Raw genomic sequence first — 17,614 nt, 5'->3', positions numbered from 1 at the left:
AGTACAGATATCGGCTCCTTTGGGGTTGGCTTGAAGGTCAAAAGTCCACAGACTGAGACTCACCATCTGTCTCCACAGATGTTCCCCACCCTCAGCGCTCCTGGAGGGAGATGTCATGAGTGCAGGAGGCAATGACACAGCTTCAGCCCAAGCTACCAGCACAAAAAAGGGTTAGTGATGTCCCATTGCAGGAGTGAGTGCTCACCTTCCTTCCATCTGTCCATTATTTCCTCTGGCTCTTCCTCTAGATGAGCCCTGAAGCCCTGCAGAGTGTAAATTTCAGCAGCCCCACTACATTTCTTCTCTTGGGTTTTTCCAATGCCTACAAAGCACAAGTAACTCTCTGCCTGGGCTTCTTACTCATCTATCTGGTGACTCTGCTGGGGAACCTCCTCATAATGACCCTTGTCTGGCTGGATGGTCACTTGCATTCCCCCATGTATTACTTTCTGGGCCATCTCTCTTTCCTGGACATCTGCTACTCCTCTGTCACCCTTCCTAAGATCCTCAAGGACTCCTTCTCACCACGGAAGACCATTTCCTTTGTAGGCTGCGTTGCACAGATCTATTTCTTCCTTTGCTTTGGAGGCTCTGAGTGCATGCTCCTGGCTGCCATGGCCTACGATCGGTATCTGGCCATCTGCCACCCCATCCACTACACAACACTCATGAACAAGAAGATTTGCCGCTGCTTAGTGGCTGTTTCGTGGCTGAGTGGCTCATTATCCTCTCTAATCCAAACCTTCCTCACAGCCCACTTATCCTTTTGTGGATCCAATGTGATTGACCACTTGTTCTGTGAGGTGCCCTTCTTGCTGAAGGCGTCGTGCAGCCCTAACATTCAGCTCAACAAGGCTGTGTCATATACTTTGGCTGGGACTATTGCAATGGGGTCTTTCATCCTTATTCTCATGTCATATGTTCACATCATCCAGGCTGTCCTTCAGAGGAGAGCAGGAAGGCAAAAGGCCTTTGCTACTTGCACCTCCCATTTGACTGTGGTGTCCCTGTTCTTTGGTGCTGGAGCCATCACATACTTGGTGCCTCACTCCAACCACTCCAAGGAGATGCATGAAGTCCTTGCCCTGCTTTATGCTGTTGTAACCCCTATGCTGAACCCTGTCATCTACACCTTGAGAAACAGTAAAGTCAAAGGGGCCATCAGGAAGGCCCTGCACAGGAGGGTGCTGGAGCAGAGAGTCTCTGCTTAGGTGCTATCTGGACAGCTACAGAAATCTGCCAACAGCAAAAATGTCATTACTGAGTTACCGTCACCATCACTGTGTCAGGGTGCCCAATGTAGTTTGGTACAGACATGACCCTGGGGCTCCCCTTGCAGTCCAGGTGTTTTGGGGCTCACAGTGCTGGACAGAGGGCACAGCCAGCAGTTTCTAATTCTCTCTAATCAATGGGTGGGATGTTCAAGGCCTTTATTTGCCTAATGGCAACCCGGAGACAGGATGTCTAATCTACAGCATTATTACAGTGCCTTTTTTGCCTTGTTTCCTTTTGTGTCTGGAAGTCCCTAGCACAGCTAACTTCATCACACACTGTGAACTATAGAAAGGCCCAGAAAGCCCAGACAGGACAATTGCAATCCAGACAGGACAGATAATCTGTGTTTCATCTAATCATGAAAGCCAGGTACCATCCTTTTGGTATGAAGTACTGCAGAGATCTACACCCTCTTGGAGCAGTACATCTTTGGCAAGCAGAAGGATGATATGCCATGTCCTCTAGAGATCTGAATAGATAAGGAGAGAGTTTCATAAAATTACTGTGCCTTAGCCACAGAAGTTTTCCCAAGGAATAATTCTGGGAACATTTTTTTGTAAATAATAGGTATTTCCAGGGAGAAGGTTGTACTGAATGACCACACAATGTCACTGCCCTTGCTGAGTCGTATGTTTTTATTCATTTATCAACATCAGGCTTTTGTCAAGCTCTCTGCACTGTTTCTAAACAAAGCTCTTTCTGATGTGAAACACCGTGCAAAGTACAGCAGTAATGCTCTGCTCTAAGCATCTCCTGTTAAGTGTTGAATAATCTTGTCTGGGCTGTACTTGCAGACTCTGCAGGGCTGAATGTCATTCTCTTGCAATAAAATATGTGTAAGTAGGAAAACTATTGTCAGAGAATTGATTTTTTTTTTTTTTTTTTTTTTTTTTAGTTTCAGGAATCAGAGTTAATCCTGGGAACGGACAGCTGCTTCCTCATGCATAATGTTGGCAATAAGGCATCAGCGTGGGTGGTACCTGAACAAGTCTGGAGAGACCAAATTAATCTGGTTCATGACATACTTTCAGGAAGATTTCACAGGGGCTCTTGGCACTATGCAGAGATGAAAAGGGGTTAGCTTGTGGTCATGAATAAAATGATGTAAAAGAACACTGTGACCACTGCTTAAAGTGTGTGAGAGGATACACCTACAGGTACCGTGAAAAATGTCCTTCTTGGACCTCAGCTGAATTCTGGCTAATGATTTCTTTACAAATGAGAGTCTATAAGACTCCTATTTAGTAGGAATTATTGGAACTAATTTCCTTTGATTAGAATAACTCTCTTCTCTGCTGGAATCAAAACTTCCACAGTAGGAACTCAAAATGATTTATTCAGTTTAGATGAGGATACAGCATGTATCCTTCTAGAGCTTASTGGCAAGGCTGAAGCCAATCAGGGAATACAATTTGCTGGACAGCTATGACATCAGCTACTCCTTTGGAAATAAAACTAGAATTTCACATTGCTTCCCACCCATAGTCTCCAAATTGGGTGAGCTTGTTGCTACCAATAAGTAAACATGGGAGAATCTGATTTCATGAGTAACCCTGTCAATCATAACTATGCTGATATTTGGTCAAGTATGCACCTCTCAAGGTGACAGGCAGAAAAAAGTAGACAAGAGAATATTTGTGGCAGAAAAGTGGTTGGGTACCACAAGTCCTGTGTGTTGTATGCTCAGTCTTCATTAACCTAAGTTCCCAGTAGGTAGGACCACACTAAGATATGGACAAAAGGTGCTTGCCATAGAGAACAGTAGAGTCACTCGAGACGAAAGAAACATGTATCCTATTCATCAGAATTATCTGTCAGGGAAATCCTTGCTTTCTCCAGAACACTGCATCTGGGTGAAGAGGTTCCTAACTGTGTGCCATTGCCTGCTCTGGACTGCTAAAAGCAGCTTCTAGCTGCTTCTAGGGCAATGCTTCTGTTCCAGTCACTGGTGCTAGGCATGTGAAACCATCTATACGATGTGGGAAACTTTGGATGATCTTGCAGATAATCTCTTTTCCAAAATGGCTTTTACCAGAGTGCCATGGTTTTATCTGACCACAGTGCRTTATTGTTCCCTACATTCTTGAAAGAAGAGGACAAAGGAGCACACAATGTGTCCACTGTGGCTTGGTAGAAGAAGCGCTCTGCTCTCATTACCTGGAAGTACCTCAGCCAGGAGGACAGGAACAGACAGTAATGTTCACCAACGTGATAAAAGAGAGAATAGGTATGGAGTGCATGCTATAGTTTTAGACCAAACTATATATGTCAGTTAAACATAATGAATTATATTCATTACTTTGTTAGCAAAGAGAGGACTAAGGAAAATGTGTCCCTGCTGTTGAAGCGAGTGAGAAATAATCACGATGTGGAAAAGAACRTGGAAAGGTTGAGGTACTCATACCTTCTTGTCTGAGTCTTTCCTGGCAATGCCCGTTCTTACCTGACCATGAGAAAGCAACAGCTCTTGATGTGATTTGAGGGCCCTCATGTTCAGAAGACTGCTAGGAAGAATCTGCCTAGATCTATCCTCATTTCCTTCTTTGACATCCCAGAATGATCTCAGAATAGTTGTGGGATCTTGTCCGTGAAGACAAGAATTTTCCCCAAACTAGCACCTCAAACACGCAAAACAGATGTCTCCTGGAGAAGATGGATCTTGAACATCATGTGCTGTGTAGCCCCCACAGGCCAYGCAACTGAGAAACTCAAAAACACATGAACCTTCTGGCTGTTCTCCTTTTAGTTTTTTTCTTTCTGTTGAAGACGTTGAAACACGGGTGCAATATTAATAAAGTGCATGTGGGTCCTATGAATAGTATTAAATAGATCATATTGCCAAGATTGAGTTTGGTGACTTGGGAAGTTCACTTTACCTGCTGCCTAGTAACTTGCTTGAAGATGTGAATGAAATAACAGTATTTTGCATAGAAGAATCACATCTTCAGGTAACAGTGTTGTCACCAAAAATAATGCTTCAATAGAGCCTTGTATTTTGCAATACACGTTCACTTAATAAGACTGTTTTCCTGGTCTAATGCTGTTTCTTACAAATATAGATAGATGACACTGTCTGAATATGTTGGAGCCAGACTTTGAAAGATCAAAATGCGGAGACAGACTTAGTGGCACTTTAGTTTTCGAAGGCACTATATGGCATTTGAGGGCTCATATGATCAGTATTGCAACAAGGAAAAGTCAGGTGTTTCTGGGCATGAAAGCAGCAGGGTTGGTGAATTGATACTCAAACCTGAGGGATGATGACAGTTCTAGAAAGGGTTCTGCAAGGAGGGAATTCCAAGGAAGTAGGTTCTGGACCTAGCTGACTGCAGCCAGGGAAATATTCACCATGGCTTCAGAGAAAAAAACAAGATGAGACCAGAAGAATGTTATTTTGGGCTGTGCATCACTCTTTGGAGCCTATTATGTTGATCTCAAGGAAAGTATCAGCTGAGCTGCAGCTGGCAGAGAATTTCTCATCCCTCCTCTCTCTGTCCCCTCTGGAGGACCTCGGGGGATTGTTCTGTCCCAGACTTTAGTAGGAACATGCTGTTCAGGTGCACACATAAATAAACACAAAGTCAGGTGAGGCCAGAACTAATGATGTTATCTCTCCAATGATACTAGCCATCACATAAATGGCCAAGAGGGACGGGGGAGGGTTTGCTCTGCTGCCTCCAAGGATCTGTGCACAGGGATATAAGCTTGGAGGTCCCTGCAGATCTCATCTTTCTCGTGTGTGTTGCAAGATTGTTGGTTTGTGCCACGGGGGTGAGAGGGACCAGCTGTGAAGATGAAGGTGGTTTTAGTGTTCCTGGAGTTGGCACTTCTGTTGGTGCTTCAGGTCCAGTCCAAAGTTTCTCTAAAAGAACATTTTGATGTAGAAAAGGTAATGTCACCTGAGGGAATTTTTCCTTGGTGGAGGATGGGGAAGCTGTATTTCTTGGACACAGCATTCATGAGGGAGCTGGGGTCAGACAGAACTTACCRGAGTATTTTTCAAAAGACCCCAGTTCTTGCTGGAAGTTAAACTCCCTCAGACTTTCCAGCATTTGATAGCAAGACATTTGAATGCCTGAACACTTTAATAGGATATTTAGCACACTAGTCAAGGTTGCAGAGTTGGGGTTGTCCAGGTGGGTGAATTTTGCGTCTGGCTATTTCTTTATGGTAGATCCCTGATCTGCTTGCACAAAAGGTGCTTTTCCACCCAATCAGCAGCCTGAACAGAGAAGGGAATATCAGGGTTCATCCTCTATCCCTGAACCTCTCATTGCTTTCCATATTAATCAATACAGAGGCGTTCTCTCTAGCTTGCGGGGAAATGGCGTACCATCGCCATCGCTTCTGATTCTGACTGGATTGAAGACCTTCGGAAAAATGGGAGGATGTCCATGAGCACTGTAGAACCTCAAAGTACTGGTGAAATAATCATCAAGACATTTATCCCTAGGTAAGTGTCAATGCAAATCTTCCCATTCGCTATGGCTTCTGTACAGTGTTCTTCTCCTCCTTGCTCTTCACTTTGGATAGCTCTTGAATTCTTTATAAAACACAGAAAGAACCACACAGGACCTGGGGTTGTTCATTGCTTCCAGTCCTGGTAACACGTATGTGCTGCTTTATGGGGATGGAGCAGAGTTCTCAAGAGCTAGTCTCTAGCTTCCCACCTAGAATGGTGACCAACCAGCTGTAGAAAAATACAATGACAAGGGAACAAACATCTGCCATGTGGCTGGAGATCTCAGGAGGTGAGACCAGAGGGATTGCTCTCCYACAGCGCTGAGCCCAGCTTCCGCTTCCAACAGGTTCTCCTGCTGCTGGCTCAGACTTAAAGAGCAGTCAAGTTTTGTAAACATGGAACAAAGAATTGAGCAAGAAAACCCTCAGATCTGGTGGGGGAGATTTGCCCCCTACAGTTGCAGGTGGATTCAGAAGACTAGTTCTTCCGTGGGTATTTGTGAGGCACCTTCAAGTGGATAGTGTGATTAAGGACTTTATTATTCTCTTGGATCCACCACCAAAGTGCATCAGGGACCGAAGAAGTATCACTGAATAACAGAAATTAGAGAAAAACATCTTTGTAAATAGAAGCCAAAACTGACTGATATTCTTCTCAGCAGAGACTGATACGGTTTCAAATGCTTTAACGACCTGAAGAGCAATTTCTTCTCTTGTTTAGCACTGGGTAGAGGATCCTGCCCAGTTTCCTTTATGTTCAGCACAATTGGGTTGATGATCCTGCTCATCCTAAAAAGGTGTCAGTCTTGGTTAGAAGATGTTGAGAGATAGAAAACCTAGCATTCCATTGACAGCCTCCTTCTAGCTGCCTCTCAGATTACTAATTATGCCTTGTGTCTAATTGGAATTGCTTGAGCTCAAGCCCCAGCTGCAGCTTCATGCTTCTCCAGAAGCTGCTTAGGCTGTGATAATCAAACGACCTCTTGAGCTGCTTTTTAAGGAGACCAAAGGAAATGTAGCGGAGCTGCTCCAACTGCAAGAGCATAGGGAAAACTGAAGGTTATGTATGCTGCCATCCAGAGTACCATTCCCTTTATTCACTCTCTAGCCCTGCAGGATGCCAGCAGAGGATGATGGTCCTGAAAAAGACTACTTATCCCGGTCAATACACAAACTCCCGTAAGTATGGGGCAGCAGGCTGGAGGAAAAGGGAGATTTGTTAACTGACCTAGCAGCAGGGTTTAAGTCATTCGCAGAAAAGAAACACTTCCATGGCATGAACACCAGTGGGGGCTATTGCTCACTGTGCAGGCTAGGGTTTCATTTACTGGCTGGAAGTTAAGTAGATCATCAGGAGCTAGTGGTTTCCTGTATCACCCTCTGCATAAACCTGAGGATGAAGCTGACATATGTCCCTAAATTAAGCAAACTCCTAGTCATTGCTAGGTAGACTTAGGGTCTATCCTGGGGACCCACCTCTGCCTTGCTCTGGGAATGGCTTGCGGGGGGGTAGGGGGGGCTTTTCTGGGTTCTAGTGATGCCAGGTTTGGCGGTTACAGAAATGCTGACTGTTCCTTGGGTTTACTAAATTCTGAGAGGAATGGAAAGGTTACAAAAACATAGGAAATTGTTCTCACTGAGGCAAGCGCCATCACTTTTAGCTCTTAATACAGACCCATTTTGGGAAGCCTATGAATCCAAGCCTATGCCTCGGGGCTCAATCTTGAGGCCMCCAGTGCTCAAAGAGGTGACTGGCCTCCATCTGGCAGGCCATGGTGCATACACATTTCCAAAGTGCGGTAGTTCATAGCACTGAGCCCATGATTCTTTCTCCAAAGCTTAAAGCACTTCCACTCCCCACTGGGGCAATGGGGCTACATAAAATTGGACACAGCAGCAACCTTCATCTTATAACACATTTGTTTTTTCCCTTGCCTCAAGTCACTGTAACACTGCAGTTTTCCTTTCTCCCTTCCTGGGCAACTTTTTGCCATGTAGGGTCTGACTCACACRGCTCTCCTGCGAACATCTTTGCCATGGCAAAGCATCATTTCCACCTTTCCTAGATCTCCCACCTTTACCAAGCCACAGAGCTGTTGCAGTCTTGTGGTGGTCCCTGTAAGCACCCTGGCTGCAGGGTTGACAGGGATCCTTTCAGAGATAGCACATCCACCCAGGAAATTTCCTTCCCAACTGTGGACAGGTCTATAAATCTGTGCCAACAGCTCACGTCCCCACACATCTGGGGTGGGGCTTGGCTCACCAAGGGATATGGTTAAGATGCGATGGGATTTACACCAGGAAGCACACAGGCTAGCTCAGGGGCTGAGCAAACAATGGAGCTGGACCAGACAACCTGGAGCAGCTAGCTCTGCTGGAGTAACCACCAGGCTAGTCACCCTGGGTGCCCGTTACCACCCAGCTGCACATCTCTGGAATTCCAGTGCATTTTCCTCATCCCCTGTCTGTCTGATGATCTGAGACCTGTACCCAGACATCGGGGCAAGCTGTTCAGACATGACTCCATCAGGACACAGTGACTCCCTGTCCCCGAGCCTAGCCCAACTCCACCTACCCTCTAGGGTCTCTATGCTGAGAATGCTGCAGCCGGGATTCACAGGTGATGTCCCACAGGCCTGTGCCCATTTGAGGGAGAAAGATCACCTTTCTATGCTGCACTAAGTGGCCTCTTCACAGAGTATCCCAGGAGAGGTCATCTAGTGGCTATGAGCACCTGCTGATTTATGTGTGCGCCTGGTCATTGGTGAGGGTAGGTATTGGGTTAATTCAGGAAGACATTACCCAGGAGCATCCTCAGAGAGGCCCTAACCTCTAACAGTAATGATAATAATAATAATACTCTCACAGTAACAGTAACTCTAACAGTAATAATAATAATAATAACAATAGTAATAAAATAAATACTTGGATATAATGCTAGGACCCCAAACTTCCTCCTAGAGTTTTTTTTTTTTTTTTTTTTTTTTTGATATAGGACTAGGAGAGTCCTCCAGTCACCCCCTTGGGGCATATCCTCTAGATCTGGGGCTGTTAAAAGCATGCTTTGTTCCGAAGGCTAAATAAATCACTTTCTTTAGGCTCTTCAGGGTCTTGGGACTCTTCCGATGATTTGGAGCAAAGAAGTGATGCATCTCACAAGCCTGGTAAGAACTGGTATCTGCAGTCCTGGGTCCACCCTGAGAGAGCGACATTGCAAGGCCATGGCTGGGAAGGCCCTGCAGAGCTGGAAGTCACCACATCACCCTGTGGCCAGGGCTAAGTTGCACTGGCAATATGGGGAGCAAGGCTGGTGTGCAGGGAGTTCCCATGCCAGGCAAGCCCTGCAGCCAGCCAACACTGGGGAGGTGGGAATGTGCAGGTTGCTGCACTTGGAGCTGGATCAAAGCTTGAGCTATGAGGCCAGAAGGGAGGAATAGAGAGGAGGCAGCAGTACAGTAAAGCCTATGCTGGTTTCAGCTGGACTACTCAGGAGCCCCACCAGGGTTGGGAATGGTTCTGGGTGAGGGTACATTCAAGACAGAAACTTAGCATGCTCGGCTGAGCAAGAAATGCCTTTTCCTAGGCCCAGAGCTTGCTACAGGGCGAAAGGTGTGTTAGAGGAAAGCAGGATCAGCATTTGCTGGTGGATGCTGCTGGGAAGAGAGGGTGGACACAAGCCTCCCTCAGACCCAGTGCTATCCCCAAAGCTCTTGGCCTCAAGCTGGTTATCAGAGGCAACTGGATGTGCATTCCCATGCTAGGATTAGGGCTTGGCAGGACATTCTCGGCCTATGGGTGGGCACTGAGGGTAACCAGGCCATGGCATACAAGCAGAAGAGGCTGTGTGTTTCCCGTGTGCAGTTCTGTCTCTAAGGGAACTGTGCCCCAGGGAATCAGGGCTAGTGAGCTGCCTCGGGCTGATGCAGAGAACTGAGATGGGTCATGGGGTATGCAAGGGGTGTAGAGGACAGTGAGGGCAATGAAGAAGGGTGCAAGTGGTGCAGTAAAGGGGTGCAGGGTGTTCAAAGGGTGTGAAGGGGTGCCATGAGCCCTTCACATTCCCATCCCATGTCTGTCACCTCCCTCTGTGACTCACGGTCCTGTCCAGCATGAGATGCTGGTCTTGTCCCCATCTCCCTGCTCTTGGGTGCAGAGCTGTCCCCTTCCAAGTGCCCCGGACCCTCTGCTTTCTTTTGTAGACAGAATTCTCAATGATTGTGGCCTGGTTGACACTGACTATACCAGTTATGCCATCGTCCTCAGCCACCGAGACTACAACGGACAGAAGATCTTAGTGCTGTTTCTCTATGGTAGGTGTTGGAGAAAGCATAAAAGTACAGCAAAACATGGGGAGGAGAGGGATGCTTGGGGCAGGCTCTCTGCTAAGCCTCTCCAAGCAGGACAGAAACTGTCAGCCTGCCATCAACATCCCCATCACTCTGGGGGTTTATGGGGGCTGAAGGCAGCATGGCTGGTCTGGCAGCACCTTGCGCTTGCTGAGAGAGGAAAAGAACCTCAAGGGACTCACAAAGTATTCCCAGTGCCATCTCCCTTCCAAGTCTGGCACTGTCCATCCTCTGGTGGGTGGCCAGCCCTACTCCACCAGATGAGGTTTTGGAGCAATTTTTTGGTGCAGGCTGTAGCAGTAGCTGTCTGACTCACTCTCTGTCATCTGCAGGCAGAAATACTGAAGTGAAACCCATCGTGTTAGAGAAATTCAATGACACCGTAAAGGAAGTGGGACTTTCCAAGAATCAGATGGTCATGCTGCCCAAAGCCAGTAAGAGAATCCATCAACCCCTGCCCATGGGTCCTCATTGCCACTGGGACACAATTGTCCTGCATGTTCAGGTCTTGCTTGCATGGAGCACAGTAACAGTGCTGAGGTAGTGAGAGGCAAATGGTCATTTTGTCACCTTCCCATGGCTGCTACATGAAGACCACATGTGAGCATGGCTCACTTGGTGCACAAATGGGCAGCGAGCGTAGAGGTGTTCCAGGATGCTCTGTGCACTGAGCTAGGGCAGGCTCAGCCCTCGCGAGGACACAGCCAGTACCTGGGGAGCAAGACGTAAATGTTAATGAATGAGATCAGCCTATATGTGGTGCATGGTAGATTTTGGGCTGTGCTGAGGATCTGTTTGGGTGGTGGCTGAGCAACTTTGCCTTGTGCTGAATTACTTGTTGGGCTTCTCTCTGGAGCAGCACATGCGCCTCATGCCTTGTTTTATTTTCAGAGGAGTGCCACCCGCAGCCAGCATAGGTGAGTCAGAGCTTCGTGTCTCCCATCTTTCTGCTGGAACAAGCCCCAAAGTCTTTCTGTTTTCCCACTCAGAGCCTTGCAGCACAGGGACAAACCAATCCAAAAGTGACTCCTCAACCAGTTCTCCTAGGGAGAGGCTGAGTACCAGATAAAGGCTAGAAAAAGTAACTTTTTTTTTGTTTTCCTGATGAGTAAATCTTAAGTTCTGAAATTTGGCATTAACAAGGCATGTGGAAACAGCCCGCACTGCCTGGCCCAAATCTGCTACTTGAGGTAGAGAAAGGTAGGCTGGAAGGCAGAGCAGTCCTCCCAAGCCTTTTCCTACAGGACCATTAGTGCTGACCATCATGAGCAGCTCATGCTCTCCAGAAACTAAGACCTCCACATGGCTCTGCCCCACGAAGGCCTGAGCCTGAGTTTTGGGAGGTTGGGAACTAGTGGCTGTCTGCAATGGACCAAAACCTCAGAGATGGAGCTGGGGCTCCCTTGCTGCTGTGGAGCTGGGCTGAGGTCTGACCCAGGCAAGCAACAACCATTGCTCCAGCGATCAGGCAGTGGGATCAGGGTGTCATAGGGTAATTCAGGCTGTCAGGGTGCTTTGTAGGTCTCTAGTCCAACCTTCTGCTCAAAGCAGGGTCCACTATGGGGTCAGATGAGGTAACTCACATTTTCTCAAGTGGAGTCTTGCAAACCTCCAAGGATGGAGACAGGATGGCCTCAGCAGGTCCTCTCTGTATTTCCTAGGAGAGCGAGTCCTGCCTCACCAAGCACCTCCAGCCCTGCTCACTTCCGTTGGGTCAGTGCTCAAGGATCCTGGCTTAGCTCCCTGCTCTGTGGCACCTGGCCCCTGCCATGCTCAGGGCTGGCTCCAGCAGCCCTTCTATCCCATGCATACCAACCTTCTACTTCCCAAATAAAGTGATTGCGACCATGCCCCATGGTTCGGTGTGATGCTGAGAAGCACTGAGAGCCTCAGAGAGGTGGTTTGGGCTCTCAGACATCCCCCGATGGGGGTATGCAGCATGGGGAGGGATTCTCCTCTCTACCTTCCAAGACTCAGAGACTCCCCTGGACACATGCCAGCACTTTGTTGACCCAGAGTCCCCTGTTATTTCCCAGTTGCCTATGTTGTGCTGCCCCTGCCTTCTCTCTCCTGGCCAGATTCTAGGACTCACTGTCTTGGCAAGACCTTGTCCTTGCCACGACTGTGAGAAAGTGTAATCTTGCACAGTAGGGATTTGTGAGGTGGCTCCTGCACATGGCAAGTGGCTCCAGCCTGCCCAAAAGAGAGCTTGCACCCAGTCAAGCCAAGCCGCTCAACCCCTCTGCCTCTCTGGGCAGATGGGTGCCCTGTCCTTGTCCCTCAGGCCATGCCACAGGCTGTGGGTCACTCTGGTTCTCTGTTTCTTGCCTGCCAAAGGGCATAGCTCTAGGACTGCAGATGTTTGTCATCCTGAAGGCTCTGCCTATACCTGCCCTGCCCACAGGGCCTGAGCTGTCACCAGCCGAAATGAGCAGCTACCTTGAGAGCCTACTGCTCCTGCTTTATTCCTTTCCACTGCCTGTTTCCTTTATGACTCTCACCTTCTCCCTGTCCATGCAAAGCCCCTGGAAGAGGATGGAGGAGGTGGGGATGTGGGGAGGGTGAAGATGTCTCACAGTTTGCTTGAGCAGTACTCAACTGCTCAAGCTTGGCAGTAGTTGCTCCACCATCCCAGCCTACCTACCCCAGGGATCTCTTCCAAAGCTACCACACCTCCAGTGCAGTCCTGGCATCCAGGAGGCCTTGTCACTTGTTTGCTCTGCGCCCCTACACTCCTTGCACAGCCCATTTTTGCTGGGTTTGTTTCTGGGTAGACCCACCAGAATCAATGGCATGTCATGGGTGGCAACCTCTTTGTAGTGTCCCAGTCAGTGTTCTCACAGCCACACTGGAGACCTGCTCTCTTGCCTATGAGATCCTTGGTAATATCAGCTCTGTAATTCCTTGCCATTGCAGAGCACCTGGTCCCTGTGGCCCTCTTTACCATCAGGAACTGCTAACTGGCTCCAACACTACTGTCCCCTCCCATCTCGGCTATTCTCAGTATTTCTGGGCTTGCCCACAACTCTGCCACCTCCTGGTGCTTCCTGCTCTGCAGACATCACAAAAATATCCTCTTCTAGGTAATCACTTGCTGTACAGAAATGGCCTGTGAAATGGTCTTGTAGCTGGTCTGGTCCCTTTCACTGCACTTCAAAAACCAGGGCCTCCCTTTCTTTTTTTTCACTTGATCAGACTGAAAAATTCACTGCTGCAAGGAATGGGAACAATGTCAAGATAAATATCAAACTTGATCCAGAGAGTCCCTTCGAGCAGGTACAAGAACATCCAGTGTTACAGGTAAATCTCAAATATGGGGTGTTTCTTGGCCTAGAGCTCCTTGGTCTGAGTCCTATCTAGTGTTAAATGTTTGAAATACAGAAATAAATTCCAGTTAAACACAACATTAACCTACTTACACAAGCAAAAACAACCTTTTGTCTTCATGCAGCAAGGGCAATATGTTCAAAATGGGGAAATATCCAGTAGCTGAGGAGAGATTTGAAGGTCAGATGGGAGGCACTAATCAGGCCATTGAGGAGAGCTGGAAGTGTGGCCTGGACAGGGCCAGACTGGCTTCAATCCCTGCATGTCCTGCCCTGGTCACGCAGAAGAACAGGGTCCTGGAGTTAGACCCTGCCCTGGAGGTACCAAGCCATGAGATGGCATTGTCACACTGTAGAAGGGCACTCACGGCTATGAAACCAGGCAAGACAGAGGAGGGACCTGGCAGGGACTTTGAAGGACTCTGTCCTGCTCCTGGTGGCCCATAAAAGCTTCATCCTGCTATGCTGGGCCTTTCTGTCCTTTGGTGAAAAGAACAGGGAAGGGCAAGAGCAGGGGCTTGGCACAGTCAAAATGTATTGAAATCACTGGCTTTGTTATGGATTTGTACCAGCGTAAATGGGATCAGTTTGTCCCTGTTACTCTTTGGTCTTGCCCACTATCTCTCAGTAACCTTCCAATCCCACTTTGGAAACAAGCCACCAGATTTAGGTCATTCTCTCCAGCTGAGCCTTACACCCAGCCAGCCCCTCCAACTGGCTCTCGTGCAGAATGCTGTGCTGTCAGCTGAGCAGCTCCGGACCACGCTCCACCGAACATGGTACACACACACAAACATGCAAATGAAATTTGGAAATCCACCTAGTGCCTTCTTCTACTGCCTTGGGTTCCCCTGTATCAGGGACAGGAAACAAAGGAGAATGGAGAGCCTAGAGAAATGGCTGTTTTGCGTCCCCAGCTGTTGCAGTAGACAACAGGTCCTGCAGGGCCCATGGCCTTGGCCCCTTCCCTCTGTTGGCAGTTGGCTGAGCTAGACACAGTTCTGGGAAGCTTGGCCCAGTTCTTATGGCACTGTTGCCCAGTGCATGCACTGCTCCCAGAGGTGCATGTTAAAACTGGGAAGCGATTAATGACTAAAAAGCTCAAGCAAATTGGAAAAGGAAATGTGAGGTCTTTCCTTTGGAAGTAAAATCACAGGCTTGCCCAAACCGCTGGCAGGGGTGAGAGATAAAAGGTTGGATGGAAACAAAAAGTTGTAAGGGATATTCAAGCAGAACAAATCCCAGCCAGCAGTGGTCGCTGCTAGAGGCAAATGATAATTCTGTAAAATGTGTTGTCCTCAGGGCTTCTCCCAAACATCTGCCCCATCCAGTGCTGTTGCTCTACCTTCCTGGGCAGCTTTGGTGGCTGCAAGGGCAGCGTGCAGGAGTCGATCACTGCTAAAGGACTTCAGCTCAGTAGTTCCAGTATGCTGCACTCCTAGGCAGCCAGCAGAGCTGTGCTCTGAGCCCCAGCAGCTGGATCCTAGCAAACCTTGGAAAGCCAAGGAGCTTCCTGAGGCTGGCAACTTGCCGAGACATCACTAATGCTCTGATGGGACTCACGCAAAGAGCACCAAAGCACTCAGCCTGGTGCTGAGCCCAGTGAAACAACAGGACAGCTAATATGAGAATTTGTCCACCAAGAAATAGGGACTAAAAATATAGCAAGTATCAGTCAGCAGGCTCATGGAAAGTAGGCCCTGTCAAGCACTAGATTGGCTTGCCCATGCCATATTTTCAGGTCTGTGAGGGAAGCACCTGGATGAGGATCACACGCCAGAATGTTGTGAAGCTACTTGCCTCAGTGTCTGCTGCCACGTTGACGAAACCCCTTGTTTCACGGAAGCAGGAGCATGCACCCGTGCACAGCGCAGGAGCAGCTCCTCCTTGCACAAGGCCATTCCTAACCCCAGAGATGATAACCAGGGATCTCTGCTGAGACACGACAGTCAGCGTGAAGGCAAAGAGTGGGCATATCTGACTGTTGCGGAAGGATCTGGCTCCCCGGATTGTCAGGTCACAGGCCAGCAGGCTGCACTTGAATGGGCCCAAATGCACAGAAAGCACGGCCAGAGGATAGCGACATGGCTGGGGCATCGCTGACACCCAGGACTGGCAGCCAGGGAGCAACCTGACATCTCCATAGAGCAGTAGCTGCAGCCCGCTCTGACATTTGTGTTTCAAGGAGGACAGGGAAATGGGGAGGAGAACCGTAAGAAAGATGCAAGGATCAAAAAACAAGCCTTACAACATGAGCCCCAGCATACCTGGGTGCTGAGGAGGGGTTTGGAAGACAGCTCAGTCCATAGATACTGGTGCTTTGGGACTTGCTGGGTAATAGAAAAGGGAGCGGATTTTCAGCCTTGCAGAGCTATATGCAGAATGGCAGCTGAGGCCTGACAAAATCAGCCCTCACAAGGCAACACAGTYGTCCAACAGGGAGGGAAGCGAAATGCTGCAACGGCTTTAAGATCAGTTTGAAAAAATTTCACTTTGGTTTCTGAGAGCAATCCCCCAGCTTGCAGCTGTACAGTCTCCCCGCATGCGACTTCTGCCTTCAGCCTTGCACATTGCCCAGGGAGCAACCCAAAAACCCTGCCTACCCTGCTGAGGCTCTTCCCAACCCCTTGCTACTGGTTTATGTGATTGCTGAGGGATGTGGGCAGGAACAGACCCAGCATCCGCTGTTCTTTTTCCCTAGCCTCCAATCTCGGTTTGACTGTTAGAGCGCCACAGAAATCACATCTTTGCTGCTCCAGACTCCTTCTCTATTTCTGTGTGCAGGTTGCATTTTCAAGTATGAGACCTGATTTTATCTGTGCTGCCCACCATGCAGAGATAACTCCTTGCAAAACAGCAGCATTGCAAAATTAGTATCCAAGGCTGCTGTCCAGCACACACAAAAGGGCTCTAGAGAAGCAGCATTTGGAAAATGCACATGTTAAAAGGAAGGGTGGTTTGGAGGACAAGAAAGGCATGGTTGATTTTGCTGCACCAATGGCCTACCAGGCTGGAAAAGGATGTGGAGCGCTTCAGTGTCACACAGCCTCCCTGCTTTGCATTTTGGCCGTGAACAGTAATCTGGAGYGGGGCCAGCCCCTTCCCTCTGGTCCCGATGCTGCAGGCAGATCTGCCCCCAAGTTCCAGCTCTCACTAGCTGCTGGTGGCTGAGCAGGGCAGGCAGCTGGCTGCCAGCAGTGTTGATCAACCCAATGCCCTGCCTCTGTCCGGGGGCGCATGGACAGCACATGAGGCACCAGGAGAGTGGGACTGGGAGTTTCTGACTTCCAAACATCRTTTGGTTTCACCATTTAAATCCCACTTCTCATCCAGGCACCATCCTGTGCCAAGACCTGCTCTCTCCAGCATTATTGTATTACCTCTAAATTGGCCGCTTGGTTTGGCACCAGCCCCTTGGGCAAGACTATGCCTCGTTGCTTGACTCAGTTTCCCCACATTTTGCAGGAGACTGGCTTAAAAAATGATGGGCTTGGACACCAGTACCTCCCCTGGCACATGGGCATCCCTCAATGTCTGCGGGATGCCCCCAGCACACGGGAGCACGCACATACCTGGGGATCAAGGTGTGGAAAAGGGGATCCCCAGAGGCAGGGCGCTGGGCCCTGCAAAGGGGGGCAGGGTACTATGGGCCTCAGCAGTGATCCTGGTCAGATTGGTCTGAGTGCTCCAAAAGGGGCACTGGTGGGGTTTGGGTGCCAGACATTGGGACCCCAGTAGGCTGGTCCCGGAGCGGTCAGGGAGCACAGCAGGAGAATTCCAATAGGATGCAGGGGCTTTTGGGCCACAGGCAGTGAAACCAGGGCAGTTTTGGGGAGGTCCTGGCAGGTCAATCCTAGAGCGGTGCAGGAGGTGTTTGGGCCTTGGCAGCGATCCCAGATGGGTTTGGTTCCCCAGCAGGCTGACCCCACTGGAGTTCATGTGGGCTTTGGGTGCCTGACGGCGATCCCGGCGGGGCTGGGGCCCCCTGCACACATGTCCCGAAGGGGCGTGGGTGAGTTTGGGTGTCCGGCGGCGATCCCAGCGGGGCTGCATCCCCCAGCGGACACGTCCCAAAGGGGCAAGAGTGAGTTTGGGTGTCCAGCGGCAATCCCGACGGGGCTGGGGCCCCCCGCACACGTGTCCCGAAGGGGCGCAGAGGGCTTTAGCCCCTGGCGGCGGCGGCGCCCCGGCGGCACCGGGGGGGCC

General features: G+C 49.2%; 1 protein-coding gene across 1 annotated transcript in view; it reads left to right on the top strand.

Moving 5' to 3' along the window:
- Window positions 1–248: 248 nt before the first annotated feature.
- Window positions 249–17,614, top strand: part of LOC146593992 (uncharacterized) — a 19,579-nt gene continuing 2,213 nt past the window's right edge. Inside the window, exons 1-8 of the mRNA XM_085308371.1 lie at window positions 249–1,180; window positions 1,352–1,412; window positions 5,589–5,728; window positions 6,845–6,915; window positions 9,936–10,046; window positions 10,415–10,587; window positions 10,974–10,999; window positions 13,534–13,729. Coding sequence (XP_085164497.1) covers window positions 249–1,180; window positions 1,352–1,412; window positions 5,589–5,728; window positions 6,845–6,915; window positions 9,936–10,046; window positions 10,415–10,587; window positions 10,974–10,999; window positions 13,534–13,729 — 1,710 coding nt within the window. The remainder of the gene's footprint in view (window positions 1,181–1,351; window positions 1,413–5,588; window positions 5,729–6,844; window positions 6,916–9,935; window positions 10,047–10,414; window positions 10,588–10,973; window positions 11,000–13,533; window positions 13,730–17,614) is intronic.

Source organism: Rhea americana, unplaced genomic scaffold, assembly GCF_003343005.1.
Source record: "Rhea americana isolate MKP2758 unplaced genomic scaffold, rheAme1 scaffold_273, whole genome shotgun sequence".
Lineage (NCBI taxonomy): Eukaryota > Metazoa > Chordata > Aves > Rheiformes > Rheidae > Rhea > Rhea americana.
The sequence above is the reverse complement of the archived record's forward strand: the minus strand, read 5'-3'. Positions and strand labels throughout refer to the sequence as shown.